At 36.0% G+C, this 19,465-nt stretch overlaps 1 protein-coding gene across 3 annotated transcripts in view; it reads right to left on the minus strand.

Moving 5' to 3' along the window:
* ETV1 (ETS variant transcription factor 1) overlaps positions 1-19,465 on the minus strand; it is a 91,744-nt gene that overhangs the window by 31,602 nt on the left and 40,677 nt on the right. For all 3 annotated transcript variants that reach the window (XM_058526464.1, XM_058526472.1, XM_058526481.1), the window contains 3 exons: positions 11,280-11,409; positions 8,424-8,612; positions 3,899-4,146 (listed from right to left, as the gene is read on the minus strand). In XM_058526464.1, coding sequence (XP_058382447.1) covers positions 3,899-4,146; positions 8,424-8,612; positions 11,280-11,409 — 567 coding nt within the window. The remainder of the gene's footprint in view (positions 1-3,898; positions 4,147-8,423; positions 8,613-11,279; positions 11,410-19,465) is intronic.

The raw sequence follows: 19,465 nt of genomic DNA on the forward strand, positions 1-19,465 counted from the left end.
CATATTCAACCCCTTTCAACCCTTTTTATATAGTCACTTGGGCATAGAGACAAGAAAGAGAAAATCATATTAGATTCAGGAAAAACCAACCAACCAACCTAAAAACCTGTGGACTGCTTTGTGTAGCACTATTAGGCTAGAGAAGAAGAAAAGGAAAACTACAACAATCGATGTAATTGGACTGTTTAGAACTTAATATCACAAGATGTAATCATGATCACACTGTACTGGTTCACCGAATTGGCCCTAAATATTTTTTTATCATTTCGGTGTCTTCTGATCCAAGGTTTTTTCTCTTCTCCCAAATAAAAATTTCTACTCTACTAACATACTATTTTGCATTTTTTTAGTTTAAATACTCAGCAATTGAAATTGCATTCCTGTAATTATAATTATAACTAATAGACCTTCCACTTCCCATGTCATAATTAATGTCAGGCTTTATTAGAGCATAATCATGCTGCCTTTTCACTTACAAAGCTTCTTTTATTTTCACAACATTTATGTTATATTGAATTAAGCAATAAAGAGTTCTAGAGGACTTCTGAAAGGACAAGCTTTGGATCATGGATGCTGAGTAAACTGACTATGACACGTTTTTTGCACTGCTTTTAAATTACATAAAATACTTTCTAGTGTGCTATTTGCTCAACATCAACAAGTGAACCAAGAAATCAATGACTCAGTGACAAATACATTAGATTTCCTAAAAAGGTTATTTAATGTACTCCCAGCAAGGATGAAAGAACTAATGACAACAAAACAAAACACCTGGAGATTAGACTTGGTGACTGCAGTGTATGACATATACAGATGTGTCAACTTAATTGCAACAATTTGGTGTCCAGTAAAATACATTTTGATACCCACAGATTAATTTTTCATAGGCCCTGGTTACACTGTTACTTCAGTTCTTTTAGACCACATTCAGAAGATACAACTTTACCATTTAACTATTCAAGCGAAACAGAACTGAATCCTACTAAGCGAAACAGAACTGAATCCTACTGGCAATATTGAAATTAGAATTCAAAGGTGTTACACAACTTCAGCAATTTGAAATATAATTTAGAAGGGAGAAAGTAACATAAATTAATAGCTTCTCGAATATTAAATAAGTATTCCCCAAGTGATTTGCAAGGTATATGGTACACTTACAAAAGAGATGCCCTATATACCTTTAAAATAGGATACTGGACTGAATGATCGTGTCCCCCAAAATTAATTGTTGAAGCCTAACACCTAATGTGATGATATTTGGAGATGAGGCCTTTGAGAGGTAATCAGGATTAGATTAGGTTACAAGCGTGGGGCCCCCATGGTGGGATTCATGTCCTTATAAGAAGAGGAAGAGAGACCAGAACTCACTCATTCTCTTTCTCTCTACCACGTGAGGACACAGTGAGAAAGTGGCCATCTGCAAACCAAGAAGAGGGCCTTCACCAGAAACTGAATCTGCTAGCACCTTGATCTTGAACTTACCAGCCTTCAGAATGGTGAGAAATAAATTCTGTGGGGTAAGCTTCCCAGTCAATGGTATTTTATTATAGCAGCCTGAGCTAAGACATGAACTATGCTTTTAGGCTAAAAGTGATTGAATCTGTACTTTTGAAGGCTGGACCGTAACTGATTCTGAAGTTCATATGACCTATGGCCCACAAATAATGCAATTAAATCTGACTACAAACCAGCTCCTATTTTTTGCCCTCATTGGAGTCTTTAAATCTCTCTCTTGTTTGGTTCACATCTTCTCAAGAAAAGTTACACATCCTCAACATTATGTCACACACAATTATTTCATATACAATATAAATATGAGGAGAAAATATGTATGTATGTGTATGTGTATATATACCACAGAATCAAGAAAATCATTTCAATGTTAATCTTACTGGGATGATACATATAAAAACATTTCTAGAACACACAAGGAAACTTTTTAAATGCAATGCTCTACAAGTCCTTTTGAACGTATTATTTGGGCTATTTTACATGATTTCCATGTAAAGTTTCTTGAAATCATGGTGACTGAAAAAAACTATGCAGCAAATTAAAATGTGGTTTGGAGAATACGAATATCAGTTAGCAGGATTTGAAATTCACCACAGAGAAAAATGAATCCGATTTATAATAAAGTCCATTGTATTGCAGGATTCTTAACTATGGATGTAAATTATGGACAAATATAAAAGGTTTTAAACTGAAACCACTGTGGTACATTTCAGGATAGTCTCTAAATTACAGGGCCTGGAGCAAGCATGCAAATAAAGGCCTTCACTCCATATGTTTAAATTTTTAAAATTAAAAACCAGCCAAACAAACTGATAAATAAATATGTTCTCTCCTCCTGTTCTTCGAATATATACCCATCATAACAACTTGGAATGCCGGGTAAAATCTAGAATGGGGGGAAATCTCTAAGATTGACACTGGAATAGGATGGTATGGAGCCAGGTTCTAGTCTTCAGACCCCAGCCCATCCCACTTCCTGCCTCTCTTCCTGTCCCTCCACCCCACATTGTGCCACTCCATGCAGGCCTCATACACAGGCATAGGGGCACATCCAAGCTCCAGGCTCATCTTCCCACAAACAGCTGACCCTCGGCCACTTTCTTGGACCTGGGGGTATACACAGGAGCAGTATGCTCTGCCTTCAGAAAACTGTGCCTGGGACACCTGCTCAGGTTCTGGAAGTGGACTCAGGGCAAACTGAGCAGGGAATTCATGGGTCCTGGGTAGCTGGTATGCTTTCTATAAGTGGAGGCATGGCCTCTGAGTGGGCAATTCCTCTTAGTCCTTTGAACTTCTTGCCCAATGAGGAGAAGTGGCCAGAGGGACACTCTCAGTTGTAGAGCTCCCTCTTGGTGAGATTTAAGGGCAGTTCATATTAAGGCAGGTAATTTTATGCAAGTTGAAAATTCAAGACCTAGAAACAATTTTCTTTCCTCAAGTAGAACTGATAGAAAAACTCAGCAGAGTTATTCCAAGAGAAGCAATGTTTCCTTCATAAAGAACGTCCATAATTTTGCATCCAAACAAAAGGAAATTACATTGTTTCCAAATATTTCCAAGTCCACAACCATCTATTGGCCAGTTACAATATTATTAATATTTTGCAAGTACATGATGCCCTTCTTATAAGCATTAGCTTTTATTTCATACTTTTTTTCAAAATGAGAAGTCTGAAAAACAGATGTCCTGATTTTGAGATTATAATAGGAGAAACTGAGTACAGATGAGTTAAGTAACTCTTCTAAAGTCTCAAGGTCAAATGTTGGCAAAGCTGGTGGTAACATTTGCAATAGATTTAAATGCTCCTTACTTTCAGGAAACCTCCCTTCTCCATCCTGATACACTACTTTTTGGGGCCTTTCTGGCTCAGTGATACCAAAGTTAAATTCTATGAATAAACCATAAATCTGTATTTTTGCTATCCCTCTCCTAATACGTAAGAATCCTTACTTTTCGGACAATTGAAATCTTGCCACAAATGAAAGAAAAAACAAACAGTTATAAGCAATAAGTGACCCAGTACAGAAGAATATTACCTTCTGTAAACATTGTCATTAAATAGCACTGCTGTAGCAAAATGGAAAGAAAGTCCAGAATCAAGAAAAGAAAGACAACGTTACTCTCTTGGGCCGAGAGCGCGCCTAATTTTACAAACTGCACTTTTTTGGACTGGTTTCATTTCTAGACACTATTTCGACTATCAGCTTACGCCAAACTGGTTTGTTAGTCTAACCCTCCATATACAGAGAAAAATTCAAAAGAGGGATAAAATCACTTAAGATCCCACAAAAAATGGTCAGGAGCCCACCCAGTCTGATGCCAACACTAATCAAAGTGACAAGCAAGTGAAAAGATGTCTTAAATGTAACTGAAGGCGTGGGCCTACCTGAATCATATGCAAAATCTCTGGGTTCCTGTTTAATCATCAGAGGAGGGGGGAAGCTTTGGCTGGCCGCACCACCAACCAGGGTGTTGTGTTCATACACTGGGTCATGGTACTCCTGCTTAAAGCCTTGAGGTGGGAAGGGGATGTTTGGCTCAGACATCTGCCGTTGGTACATAGGACGTCCTTCCCTTGGCATTGTCGGCAAAGGAGGAAAGGAATTACAGGGTTCAGAAAGCTGGCGGCGAAATCTAGGAAATAAGAGAGCATGTTTCAAATAAAATGGTAACAAGCAAAACTCTTTAAAATACTGGTATGATTTTTAACTGCTTGTTAATGAACATGATACCAACTGACCCAAAGTGTAAATCTTTATCAAAGACCAAATCTTTCCTTCCTGGGTATGTAGCACTGTGCTTTTTAATCATAATCTGACTTGTGTTCCCTCTAATTAGTCTCTTGCAGCACCATTTTGCTACATCGCAATATGTTAAAGATGTCCTTTGAGTAGTGATAGGAGAGCAGTGTACTATTTTGAGGAAATACGTACCCTAACAGTTACAATGCCTAATTCTAAATCAATTGGATCATTTACCAAATTTTCATATTGAGAGGGTCTCAAATAATTATATACAAGAAAAAAACAGGAAAAACAGACTCTCATCTCAAAGTACATCTTCTATTTTTTAATTCTGTTACCAAACTAATCAACAAACAAAAAAAAATCAACAAAATAAGAACCTACTTATTGGTTTTCCTTCCCTTACCACTAGTTACTAATGTAGCAAGAGAGGAATGACTCTCTTCTCAAATGGGCAGGAATCAAATCTTCAACAGTGTCCTAAATAACATTGTATTCTAGCGAGAAATAAAACTGGGAAATATTATTATAGAGACTGAAATCCAAGCTGGTTTTTAAAAGACCACCTTTTTACTGTCAGACAGCAACATAGAACACATTGGCTTCCAATAGCTTCAAATAAAATATCAGGTTGAATAAAAATAAGCATAAAACATACAGCAGACCTCCAAAGATGAAAATAACATGCATGCGTTGCATTGATTTGGGACAAGTCATGCTGTTAGGTCATGAGGAAGTTCTGAGGCCTTGGCAGAAGGCTGAGAGTAAGTCTCTATGCTCCTTCCTTCCTGGTTATACTGTGTAATGATTGGCTAATCACATAATCCTTCTGTTCTATGTTTCTCATCCATAATATCATTGACCCACCACAAAGATGTGGATTAATTAAAGATTTAAAAGTGCTCTAAAAATGCCCCAAGAGTGCTTAAAAATAACCTATCCAACACTTCTTTGAGCAAATATAAGCCTATTAACTCCCCCCACCAACACTAAAAGCGTTCTTGGGACTTTAATTTGGAAAGTTAACATTTAATTTTGGTACTGTTAAATGAAAATAAGGTAAAAGCTAAAGAAAGGCAATGCAATTGCTTTAGCATCTCTAAGAAGACTCCATCCTGAGATTTAACTCTAGCCTCACCGGCTGCCATGGAAAGCACTGAAATTCCACCTACACCTGCAGAAAATAAACTTAGAAACTCGGATATTGCAAAACAGTTAGGCTGACTGGCACTGCATTCATTTCCCTTCTCTTGCTTATTTCATTAGCCAAAAAAAGAAACAGAAATTATCATTAAGAACTGTCAAGGAGTGAATCAGAAAATTGTAACTTGAAGTTAAAATAAGAAACCAGCTCACTTGTGAAGCCTTAAAAGGAAGTTAATAATACTTGTACTAAAAGCTTTGTAAGGAATCAAGCCGTTTGTTTTTATGAGTTGACCTGATTCCAGCTGGTACTTGCTGAGGACCACGTATATATCAAACACACATGCTTCACAGGAAGCTACAAGTGCCATTGTTATGAGCCACTGACCAACTGTAAAGAGAAAGTGACTCAAGAAGCTTCTGGAAGAGAGTTAATGGGTAAGGAAAGCACGCTGATGAACTCTTGGATAAAGAAAAACAGCATGTAAGTGGTGGGAAACACTGAGAAAAAGAGACAGGGCTCCTGCACAGTGGGTTCAGGAAAACGTGCCAAAGGGCTGGCCCGAGGAACAGAATGAGCCTGAGGAAAGGAAGCAGGGTGCAGCCCAGCTGGCCATAAAGCATTCCCAGAGTGAGGTGGGGTGCCCAAGCTGGAGGGGGCTATTTGGGGAAAGGATCTGTTCCCAGAGCAAATTTGCCATTTATAACTGAGGGACTGTCAGTTGTTGGCTGGAGCCCTCCAAGAAATCCTCCTCAGAAACATACGGCTTCAGAGATTTTCCTGGGATTGGCCAGCTGGTACTGTCCTCACAACTCAGTAGGGGGCAGTGGGAAAAGACCCCGAGCTTCCCTCTTATGCTTCCGGGCCGGCTGTTCTCAGTCTCCAGCATTTGACTTCAAGTAGAGAAACTAAAATGGATTTGGCTAAAGCATTTCAAGTTAGGTCACCTCAGAACAGGCATACTGCTTGATCAGCAGTCAGCTTCCATAAGAAGTAACTATTCTGCCCGAAGAGCAAACGATACAATTTATGACTCTGGCACCATTTGAAGGGTGAGAGATTCAGGTATCAAGAACTCTGGGAAGTCACCAGAAGTGGACAAAATAAAACTTGCTTTCTTGTTTGTACTCTTTTTCCCTTTTAGTTCTGCACAATGTGCATCTGTTGAATGGCCCACCCTGCAATAAGATTTCTTTCATCTGTATTTACAAAACTGTTTACACAGATGCGCATACCATCATGCTCCGACAAGGTCTCAAGTCTTTGGGGTGAGGAGGGAAAGATAATAGGAAGCATTTCATAACGAAAGCACAAGAGGACTTAGTGATGGAAACAAAGGTAGAAAAGATACAACTTAGTTTCACATTGGAAAGAATGTCTTCATCTTATCCCTTCATACTAAAAACAGTGTTACTGAATTCGAGGTTGAGTCCCATTAAATAACCTATAAAAAGCAGATCTGAGTATTCCCTTATTTTGGGAAAGTTGCCAGTGGCACCTCTTCTGGTTTCCTCTGATGATCTAGAGATTCCTTTGGTTGAGTTATTTTTATAATGGTGTGTCAGAGCCAGTTTGGCCTGGCTTAATGTTAAATTTTCAGGAAGTTATTATTATTTTTTTTTTTTTTTGAGGAAGATTGGCCCTGTGCTAACATCTGTTGCCAATCTTCCTCTTTTTTCTCCCCAAAGCCCCAGTACCTAGTTGTGTACCATAATTGTAGAGTTGTAGTTCTTCTATATGGGATGCCGCCGCAGCATGGCTCGATGAGTGGTGAGTATGTCCGCACCCAGGATCCGAACCGGCGAACCCCGGGCCACCAAAGCAGAACGTACAAACTTAACTGCTCCACCACCGGGCTGGCCCCAAATTTTAAACAATTTTGACACCCAATTGTTAAACACAGCCATCACTAAGAATTAAATCATGTAAATTTATAATTTTTTAAAAATTATGTTAGAAACAAAGGCAATAAATACTCAAAACTCGTCACTTCCTATTTATTTTACTACATTTTACTCTAACTATGCTCTTGAGGTTATGTCTATTGTATCTGTATGGCAGAAATTCTATATAATAGTGTGCTACTGCACATCTCTTTCCAACTTCACATTCAGGGTTGTCACATTGATAGCTTGGAGTCCACCATGGGGGGAGTATTTACATCACAGACTCAGCAAATGCTACAGATCAGGTCTTTAGGTTTTTTTCTCCCATAGAGCCTGTTGTTAAACATTTACCAGCACACCATTGGCTCTATATAAGTACGAGGTAGAAGGGGAGGGAAGAATGCTGTATATAATCAAGCTGTGTTTTAAATTGTACTATTAAGACCTCTAGTCCTCCAATGTTCTATTTAAATACAAATCTATTCATCTCCAGGAGTCAAGAATTAGCCGCTACAGCATTCTCCCTAGCTCCACACTCTGGTTCTTGCCTTGCTCCTTTCTAAGTAACACTGACTCAGTCAGTCTCTATCTCTTTAACTTTATATTTATATTCTCAGTGTCCAGGGTCATGCCTCTACCTGGAAATATTCATCACTTGGAAAGGATGGAAAATAGTTTTAATCAAATAAGTTCTACTCTGTAAAACTATGTACAGCTAAGGCATTGAATATAAGGTAAAGAACGTAATTCCATAAGCCACCTACTAAAATTAGTCTCCTAACTTTATAGAACAAGTACACACATATGCTCATAAAAATGGGATGATCTGATTTAAAGTTTAAGTGAAGCAATTTAATTCAAGCAAAGCGAAAGGGAAATGTTCAAATGTCAGTATACAGATTAATTTTCCATTTTAGCAACCAATTTAAATGTTTATAAAGAAATGTTTATAAATGACCTTCTCCACAAATTATTTATAACTATAGATAGAGCAAGCTCTTTCCAAAAGTATTTTGCACAGATGTGCAAAATGAATACGCTCACCTTAAATCTACCATAGGTCTTAGGAATTGGTAATAGGAATTTCTTCCAAGAATGCTAAAAACAGTTTTAAAAAAAATGGTATTTGCAGTTTACCTGTGGTCCATGGGGTAGCTGCTGTCTTGTATGGACTGCGAGGGAGGGAGGTGAGCTGGGAAGGCGCGGTCAGGTTTCGGAGTGTGAGTTGAGTTTGGAGATGCATGATGCAGTGGGGACACTGGAGTGCTGGATGGTGTTGGCGGGTTGGAGGGCCTCATTCCCACTTGTGGTTTCTGATCATAGGCACTACCCAAGGAACGAAAGAAAAGAGAATATTTGTTTCTTTGCAGCAATTAAAAAAATTTTTTTTTCCAACCCAAGAGAAGAAAAAATATTTTAGGTTTAAGTCACGAGTAAGTTAGAATTTTCTGATTTTTGGTTTTTGTAATTCTAGAACATGAAATCTGCAAAATCACCATGACCTTAAACAAAAAAATAGCATAATTAATATATCATTTGGAAACAGCATATATATATATAAAACATATATTTTTACTACATATACAAATAATTTAGTATGAGGAAAATCACTGTCTCTGAGAGCATCAGCATTATTTCCGTCTATTCTTGAGATGTCTCCTTGAGCAAGTTCGATTGATTTTTTCCTAAATTATTAAATATTTCTGATATTATACTTCTCTGTGGTGGAATTTTAAGAAGGCAATGCTTTTGCCTTATTTTCATTTTTTAATGTAAAATAAATGATGCCTGGAATTAACTTCCTTACATGGGATAATAAAGATTAATGAGGCAAATTTAAATGTCTCTTATATACTTAAACTTTCTTGGAGTATAAGAATAGGTACAAAACAGTGTTCTTAATAATAATATCCTATTGTCATAGTCTAGTTTCTAAACACAATTATGAAAGAATAAAATGAGTAAGCTTATTTTTATATACATTATGAATTTAAGCTGCTTTCTTTTGTGTAGTTCACGAGAATGTGATTTAACTAATTTTTGTAATCTAAAAAATATTTTATTGAAAACAATTTTACTTAAATTTCTAAGTATAAAAGGTATTTCTAGGTTAAAAGACTATAAATACTATGCTTTTAAAATAAAAAGCATTCATCAATATAGATTGTTTCTTCAAAAAAGAAATGTTCTTTTTTAATTGACTTACGTAATAATTTATTCTGTTGCTCCATCTATACAACAGTATTACATCCAAGTGCAAAAATACTTTACAGAAGTGAAGGCGTGCATGAGGCATCAGTCTGCTCTTATGCAACAATATTCGTATTATGTTTTGTTCTATCTGTTTCCATTACCAATATTTCTGAATGAGAACTCTTCTTTTATAAAATGGTTCACCTGTCTCATTCCCACGTAAAAAGAAAAAATGATACACCTTCTGCTCTAGGATATTACTCTTTTCTCCTGCATGAAATGCTGTATTGAGTCATATTGTTTTTATAGAAATGGAAGTACCAGAATTTAATCCATATATCATTGCAGGAATTATTCGTCTCCAAAAAGAACCTCAAAATATTCAGGCAATTCTTCTACTACTAATTTTTGAATGTCAGATATGTCATATAAAACAGTAGTTAATTCATAGTCACACTTCTGATCATGCTGAAATGCAATGACTCCTATACCTATTCGGTTCACTAGTTAAAAATTCTTCGATATGTTTCAGCAACCAGAAGGATGTGCAGTTATGACATACAACTATCTACTGGGGCTTTGGGGGAAAAAAATAAATAAATTAAATTAAATTAAAAAAAAGAGGGCAAACCTCTAAAAAAAAAATTATTCGATATGTTAAATATTCTGTGAATACATAGTACTCTTAAGGAGAAAATGCAAAAATCAAAAACATTGTAAAATAAAACTCAGTTTGATCAGTATTGTTTTATCTGAACTCAGTATGTGTTAATAGTTCGCTTCTACAAGAGATCTTTTTTTATAAAAGCTTTATAGTTTCAACTGCACTGGCTCATAATTTCAGGCTCTGGTGACCTCCTGGAGAAGCAGATTATAAAAGACAGTTTGCAAGAACAAATAGTAATAGAATATCCAAGCTGTGAGACTGCATAAAGCTAAGTTTCTTGAATATTATATCTCTTGGATATAAAAAGTACATATAGTAAACATACGAGGAAATAGAAAACTCCTTTGGATCATAATGTCTCATAAACTTAAAATGTAACTTATAAAACTGCAAATATTTGTAATCATTTTTATAAGTTTTCAAACTAACTCCTTTTAAGAACTAAGTTTCTACAATAATTGAGAGTAATAATATTTAATATACAAAATCAACTTTTTCCTTATGCAATTATGTAATTTACGAAAAGTAGCAGAATGCAATTTACTGTGAAGGGTTTTTAATGAACATATATATTATCAAATTTTCCAACAAATGAACAATGTACTTTTACTGCTCCACCCTTTCTTATCAGCAGAAAGAACAACTGGCTTTTTAATAGATAATTGCCTCTGCTAAGCCTTATAAAATTCTAACTTTATTGCAATTGTCCATGAACGCATCTTATAGATCATCTGCAAAGCCTGTCAGATAACTAATGTACTGCTCAGACCTGCCAAATGTTTCATTTTTTTCTACAAACTCCATCCAAAGTGCATAATGCATTCATTCTAATGAGAACTTTCAGTAGCTGCTCATGCCAAGTAAGACCCTCTTTCCAAACTCAGGATGCATCACTACAGTAGAAAAGCAACTAACAATTTGGAAGAAAATTATTGCTTTAAAATGATTCTACAAGTGTGTGATCAGATGGTAAACGGTTCTTCAGAGTTCTGCGAAGTGCATTATTACCCAATTGGCTTGTTGTATGCTGAAGATGTAATGCTTATAAAATATGACTTGAGATTTTATATTGTTCTGGACTTTTTGCTTCAGTAAGAACAACCACCCTCTCTATATACACCTGTTTGCTTTACCTGACATTGTACAGGCACTTTTCTCCATAGCTGAATTTAAAGGGCTGTTCTTGACTGCAGGCAGAGCCGAGTTCTGAACATGGACTGTGGGGTTCTTTCTTGATTTTCAGTGGTAGGCCATGAAAAGCCACTAGAAAACAAAGTAAAAATACCCACACAAATGAAATGCAATTAGGAATTAAGTATATTAATCTGTTCTATTTCTCTTGCTTAAAACGTCACCAACATTTCATATTAACTTACGTATATAAGAAGAATCACATTTGATGAATTCCATGGAAGAAAACATTCTGGAGCATCTTCATATACTCCTTTTCTGCTTTGATTGTATAACAAAATGCATGTTTGAACTCTCTCTTATTACTTAAGTAAAGTGAATTACTTGTAATTTACTTAGCTGATATTAACAATACCAGAAGCTCAGTTTTCAGAAAGTAAGTTCTGAAAACATTTCAGAAAGATTTCCAACGACTAAAGCAGAAAAACATACAACTGAAGGTTGGAACATAATTTTAAGCATTTGTGAAAGAAAAATATCTCAAATGCATCAATAGTAATGGTTTAACGGAATGACAACTGGACTATGAGAAAAAAAATCCAGGTGCAGGTCCAGTGGTAACTGATGATACTTTAGGCAAAAAACTCAACATCTCTGACACCAATGCTCACCTATAAAATAGAGATAAAAGTACCGCCCTAACTACTTAACAGAATTTTGAAGATGAATTGTGATAAATATGTTAAAGTTGTTTGTCACATGTAATCCACCATAAAACAATTATTCTATATCAGATGATTTCTCCTTTTTCATATGACTTAATGTATGGTTATGCTTATATTCATTAATGCTTAATATAATACAAAGATCATATCATAAAATATGAAGAAATAAGTATATTTAGGGAGAAATCATAGCTTTAAAAACTAATAAATAAATAACACTATATATTTTATTCTTGTATATGAAACTGGAAAAATACATATTAGAGATCTTATCAGAATAATTGAAGTTTTAGTATAAATGGAAATTTAGTAAAAAGATATGAGAAAAATAGACGTGAGAATGGATTTTATTTTCATGTACAATATGCACAAGTATGACTAATCAAGGGATAAACACAAGAAGGACACACGTTCTGGAGATTTATTTTAACTCCTATAAAAACTTGAATTAAAACAAAATTTTAAGTCTGTATTCTATAAAGGAAGATAACAGAAACTTTGTGGTTTATGATGCCATTCAACCTTGATCACGACATTACAGCATTATAAACTTGTACTAGCTTGAATATCATACATAATGTTAATATAAGTATTTGATATCAAGAACTACGAAGCTCTAGGAAAATAAAAGCTATTTGTTTATATATACACACACTTTCGAGAGAAATGTTCAATGGCACTCAGGAGCCATCTGAAACATCATAGAAAATAAATTTTCTATGATAAAGAAAAAATAAAAAAATACAGAAATAAACAAATTTCACCCAAATTAGTTGTCTAATGAAAAATTAATAAACAATAGTAAAGTTATTTCACTGAGTGGTCTATTTCAAAGAATGTTTTTAATGTAATGTGTATTTAATATGCGTAGTCAAAGTAGAGAGTACAGGAATAGAAACAAAGGAAAAATTACATGTATCTTCATATGACAAGGGTGCACATGTTCATTGACTTTACCAAGTCAGAAAGCTATAATTTATTAACTGTCAGATGGAAGAGGCTTGAGAACCTCAAGAATCAATTATAATATGAGGATTTGTTTGGTTTCTGTTTTGAACAAACCAAGTATAAAAAAAAAACTCTTTGATAAATAAGACATTTGAATCTGGACTAAGTATTAGATATTTAAGAAATTATGGTTAATTTTGTTACATGTGATAATGAAATGGCAGTTGTACAAAAAAAGGTTTCAAGTTAGAGATTCATAAAGTATTTACAGATAAAAGAATAAAGTGTCTGGGATTTTCTTTAAAATACTCTAGAAAAAAATGATATATGGGAGATGAATCAAATTAGAAAAATGTTGATAAATGTTAAAAGCTGATTGATAGGTAGGTGGGAGTTCATTATATTCTCTTTACTTTTATCTAAGTCCTAAATTTTGCATAATGAGACATTTTTAAAATGTGAAAAAAACACAAGGATTTAAAGTAGTATTCTATAAGAAAATTCTCTCCTGCGTATATGTGTGTATGTGCTACTTTTTAGAATGACAAATATTATATGATGCAACTTTTGGAATACATTAACCATACATTTGTTGCTTTTCTTAACAAATAGTTTTCAACTATTTATTACTTCTTTGAACATATATAGCAAAATGTGTATACCCAAGTTTAGCACTTTCGATTAAGTAGTAGGGTTTACATTTTCTTAAGAAAAACCAGTAGCAACATATAAGGATCTCAATTTGTCATTCAAAGAAGTAAGCAATCATTCTACCTGGGAGATTAGATCTAATTTATGTGAATAAAACTTGATAAGACCTCAAAAGCTAATAAATGTGCAGTATGATGCAAAGTTTATCATATTTGTCAAACTATCAGGCATATCAGAGACTATCATTTCAATAATACCATATTTTAAAAGTCTTCAGGACCATGAGGTAGGAAAACATTAGTGAAGAAGAGACAAAACCATAAAAAAATAATTTACATCCGAATTAAATCTTCAGTGAAATTAAGAACTCTTCATCAAGACACTATTAAAAGAGTACAAAGTAAGATACAAACAGCAATAAGATGTTTACAATAGAAAAGATCTGACAAAGAACTTGTATTCAACATAATAAAAATTGCTACAGGGCCGGCCCTGTGGCTTAGCGGTTAAGTGCTCGCGCTCCGCTGCTGGCAGCTCGGGTTCAGATCCCGGGCGCACACCGACGCACCGCTTCTATGGCCATGCTGAGGCCGTGTCCCACATACAGCGACTGGAAGGATGTGCAGCTATGGCATACAACTATCTACTGGGGCTTTGGGGGAAAAAATAAATAAATAAAATTATAAAAAAAAAAAGTTTTAGTAAAAAAATAAATAAATAAGAATTGCTACAAATTAATAAGACAAAACAAATGACCCAAAAAAGTGGGCAAAAGACTTGAACAGGCAGTTCATAAGAGAAGATATCAAAATGGCAAAACAAATGAAAACCAAAAAAAGCATACATGAAAAGGTATTCAACATCATTAATCATCAGGAAATTGCAAATAAAACCCAATGATATTATCACTATAGACCCACAAGAATGGTTAAACTGCAGAAGATTGGCATTGCAGCATCAGAAGAAGACCCAACATAACAGGAACTTATATAGATTCTGCTGAGAGTATAAATTGATAAAAAACACACTGGGAAAATTTTGGCAGTATCTACTAAGGCTCAACATAAATCTACCTATGATCCAGTGATTACACTCTTACATCCAAGAGAAAGGACTGCATACGTTCACCAAAAGACTTGTATAAGAATGTTCATAGCCACTGTATTCATAATAGCAAAAACTGGAAAGATTCAAATGTTCATTAGCAGGAAAATGGATAAATAATTTGTGGCATATTCATAGAATATAATAGTATACAAGAATAACAAGGAACAAATTACTGATACCTGCAGAAACATAGATAGTCTCGTAGACATGAAGTTGAGTAAAAGAAGCCAAGCACCAAAAAAGTATGTAGTATATGAATTTCAAGAACAGACCAAACTAACTGATAGTGAAAGAATCCCCTTCTATTGGTGGATGGGAGTGTTAATGGCTGAGAAAGGGCACTAGTAACCTCCTACAATGCTGGAAGTATTTTATATCTTGCTCTTGGGGGTGGCTATATGAATATATACATATGTAAAATTCATCAAGCTGTACATTTAAGATTTTTGCATTATAATGAATGCACATCTCAATAAAAAGGTTAAAAAAATTTGAGGGGCATCAAGTAATGCTATACAAATTAAGATATTTTAACATATCTGGCCTCATGTTCCACAAGACATCTGAGAATATGCTTCAACTTCATAAGATAAATAATTCCAGATGGGTCAGTGAGGAATGACAAGTCTGTGGCACCATCAGGAATGGTTGCTAGCATGACAACAGCCTCCTATCAAAACGTCCACCAGTATCAACCTAGTAGCAAAAGGCATGATCCATCCTAGTGGGTACGCTGTCTGGAGCTCAAGTGCTTTCAGATTGGCCCCACGAGCTTCACGAAGTGACTTTAGAAGAAAGGACATAAGGATTCCCAAAGTGTTATCAGAGGCAAGTTGGTCCCTAAACGCCGAATCCCCAAATCAAGCCAATCATCGAATTACCCAGAGAACTTTTGAAAAAACAGGGATTCTCAAACCCCATATGTTATGGGTTGAATTGTGTCCCCCTGCCCCCAAATTCATATGTTGAGGCCCCAGTACCTCAGTATGTGGCCTTATTTGGAAGATTAGTTAAAATGAGGTCATTAAGGTGGGATGTAATCAAATATGACTGGTGTCCTGATAAAAAGAGGGAATTAGAACACAGAGACACTCACACAGGAAGAACGCCACGTGAAGATGAAGGCAGAGACCAGAGTGATGCTCTACAAGCCAAGGAATGTCAAAGATTGCCAGCAAACCCCCAGAAGCTAGGAGAGAAGCATAGAAGAGATTCTCTCTCATAGCCCTCAGAACCTTGCCAATACCTTCATCTCAGACTTCTAGCCTCCAAAACTGCGAGACAATCAATTTCTGCTTTCTAAGCCACTCAGTTTATGGCAGCCCTCGCAAAGTAATGCACCACTTCCCAAACCGATTCACTAAGGCTGGAATATAGATCAAGATTTTGTATCTTATAAAATTTTCTAAGTGATTCCCATAACTGGGCAAATTTCAAATCCACTGTCATGCTTGGCAACACCTGGATCCAGTGTGTGCTGCATTGAAATAGGTCCAGTACTTGAAAAGACTTAAAAAAATCTAACGTCTTCCTTTTCACTAGATGCCGATGCCCAAGGACTCTCATGGTTTCTCCAACTCAAAAACGTTAGGGTTCCCCTACCCTCTCCATAACACATTCAATGTGTGTGGGCCTCTTAATCACTGTGAGCCCTTGGAATTGTGATCTTTTTTTTTCTAATCATAAGCCAAATACGTAATCCAATGAATCTGAGTTGGCTAGAATTTTTTTTCTTAATCGCTGTGTGTGAGGAAAAAAGAAGCCAACCTGTAGATCTTCAACATTTTGCACAAGAACCACATGCTACTTTATTTTCCTCATTGTCACTTTCCTACTTCCTGGAGATTCTATGTCACAAAAATGACTTCTCTTATTTATTCTTAAATAAGGGTAGTATAGAGACTCCCATCGGTGAGGGCTGAGCTGAGACCACGTTGGGTATTTATTTCATCACAGGGCTGAATGTCTGAGCGTCTGCTAACAGGCAGTTTTCCAGCTCACTGGCACAGGCACAAGGAAAGCAGCACATTCATTTTGTGCAATTTGCTTTACCTTCCCACATGGAGTTGGTGCATGTAAAAGGCTGTTAAGTACTAAATTATTCCTTATCAAATCACCATCATCTGGAGTCATGATCAACACTAATTAAATTACTTTCGCTGAACATGGCTCCAGCCTGCTGCCGAGGCCGAGGCTGCTAGGTACATTTCATTTCGCTTACTGTACTGTCCTTGCCGGGTCTGGAACAGAGAGCTACAAGCATCTGCATTGTTTGTAGTTTTAATTAAAGTGAATCTTTTCTTCTTCAAGTGTATCAAATCAAGTGAGTTAACTCCTTCATTTCATTTACAAAGAAGTGATGGTTCAAAATGATATTATACCTTTATCCCCAACTTCAGACAGTTCAGATAATTTATCTGTGAAATCTGCAGGCTTCCTCAGGCATTCCTCAAACACATTTCCCTGCAAACTTTTATGACCCACAACTCCTCCGGACAATCAGATATTGAGGAGGAGAAGCAGAAAGAACACTCAAGAGATGCATCTTGCATTTTTTCTTTGATGGAGGCCTGACCTTTAAAACCACATCTTAAGGCTGACTAATGATGACTGAGTTCTAATGGTTAAATTTAAGAGCTCCAAAATACCAGGACTTCAAAAAATGCACTTCCAAAATAAACTCAACCACTTCTTAATTCAAAAGTTTACTTGGGGTTATGGTATTTGTCGTAAAGTATTTGTTAAATTAGTAATTGTTTTCATTTTGGAACTATGAATTATGAGGCATCATCTTGCTTCCATTTTCTTCCCGCCTACATTTTAGAACAGAGGCACAATGTTGTTGTCCTTCACTAGAGCATAGAAATATCCTCGGCTTTCCAGTGCAACAATGCTGGTATACAACGTCTTTGGTTGAGGGCAGACATAATAAATCACGTTTGAACACCTAAAATGTAGATGGAGATAATAAACTTAAAAATTTGCCCATAGCGGAATAATTTCCCAAACAATCATAACATTGGAGAATTTTTTTAGTCCCATTAAACTGAAAACAGACCACATTTGTTATGACTGACTGGTTCATGTTCATCCAGAGAATAAACAATGAAATCTACGAAACAAGTTTCTATTTACGTCTCTATAATGAAGATGATGTCTTGAAATTAATGTAAGATAATATGTTTAACTGTAGGTGTCGACTTAACGAACTGTGGTTGAGTTTGGAATCCTGATAAAAACACTAGCTATGATTTTTTTTTTTTTTAAATCTCAAATTTATATGGTAGTATAGGGTTCTCAAAGAATCTTCACCCACTCTGATTCTCATCATTCGAGATAAGAAGGACATTTATCATCATTCCCATTTTGCAAAATTTTTAAAAAGGCATAAAGAAGCTAAGCATCATGTCTAACTAAAGACACAGGACTAACTTATAACAGATTAAGAATTAGAGCCCTGGGCTTTTGCTGCAACTCTTGAACCCTTGAGTATATAATTCAATTTATTTTGAATAAACACACTTAGAATTTCTTTCATGCATGGGCACCACTATAGCACCGTATCAGATGTTTCTTGGTCCATTTATTCCTCCATTAATTCATTCATTTACAATGGCCCAGATACGATGCCAGGTGCTGAGAGGGAGAGGGAATATACGGAACTATAGAATGAAGATGAAGAGTAAGACACAGTCCTTACCATCAAGAGCTCATATAAAACCAACTAGAGCTTTATTTAGGTTTTTTTGTTGTTGTGAGGAAGATCAGCCCTAAGCTAACATCTGCCAATCCTTCTCTTTTTGCTGAGGAAGACTGGCCCTGGGCTAACATCCGTGCCCATCTTCCTCCACTTTATATGGGACGCCGCCACAGCATGCCTTGCCAAGCAGTTGCATCAGTGCGCGCCCGGGATCCGAACCAGCGAACCCTGGGCCGCCGGAGCGGAGCGTGAGCACTTAACCGCTTGCGCCACCGGCCAGCCCCATTATTTAGGGTTTTTAAAAAACGTTTTCTCTAATAAAGATGTGAGCCAGTATTCTTAAGTTTGATTAATTTATGTACATGCGATGCATATTTCTGTATACATGACCTTAATAATATATTCTTGGCACTGGTATCTAAACGAAAACACTTCTCGAGCATTCGTGCTAGCTTTTAGGCACTATGCCTTCTTTCATTTATTACTGTGACCAAAGGCATTTAAAAATTCACATCACTCATATTCCACTGCAAGAAAAATGTTGCTCTCCAACATCTAAAGCTTCCCCTATACTCTGATAACAAAAATGTCACAAGTGATAGGTTCCCTTCTGTATTTGGACAATGAATGTAAATACAGTGATGAGTTGTCTTGGCTCTGACCTTTCACTCTGCTTTCCTCCCAACTCTTACGATACGAGTGAAACAGAGCAGCAATTTCTGTGCGTACAGAACAATTACCCTGGGAAGAGAAACACATTTTTGATTACTACCTTTCTAATCAAAACCATGTCTTTGAATCAAATCTATAATTTTTGGAACAAAACTAGGTAGGAACACAAGGCTTTGATGAGAGTCTCCTGATTTTGGTGTTGAGATTTCTGGTCTGCTCAAAAATTCTGTTTTAGAATAGTCTACTATATGACGTTCTAGAACAGAGGCCGGCAAATTACAGCTCATTGGCCAAATCCAGTTTCCCACCTATTTTGATAAATGATGTTTTATTGGAACACTGTCCCTCCCATTCATTTAGGTATAGTCTAGGGCTACTCTGACTT

The sequence above is a fragment of the Diceros bicornis genome, chromosome 3, assembly GCF_020826845.1.
Source record: "Diceros bicornis minor isolate mBicDic1 chromosome 3, mDicBic1.mat.cur, whole genome shotgun sequence".
Lineage (NCBI taxonomy): Eukaryota > Metazoa > Chordata > Mammalia > Perissodactyla > Rhinocerotidae > Diceros > Diceros bicornis.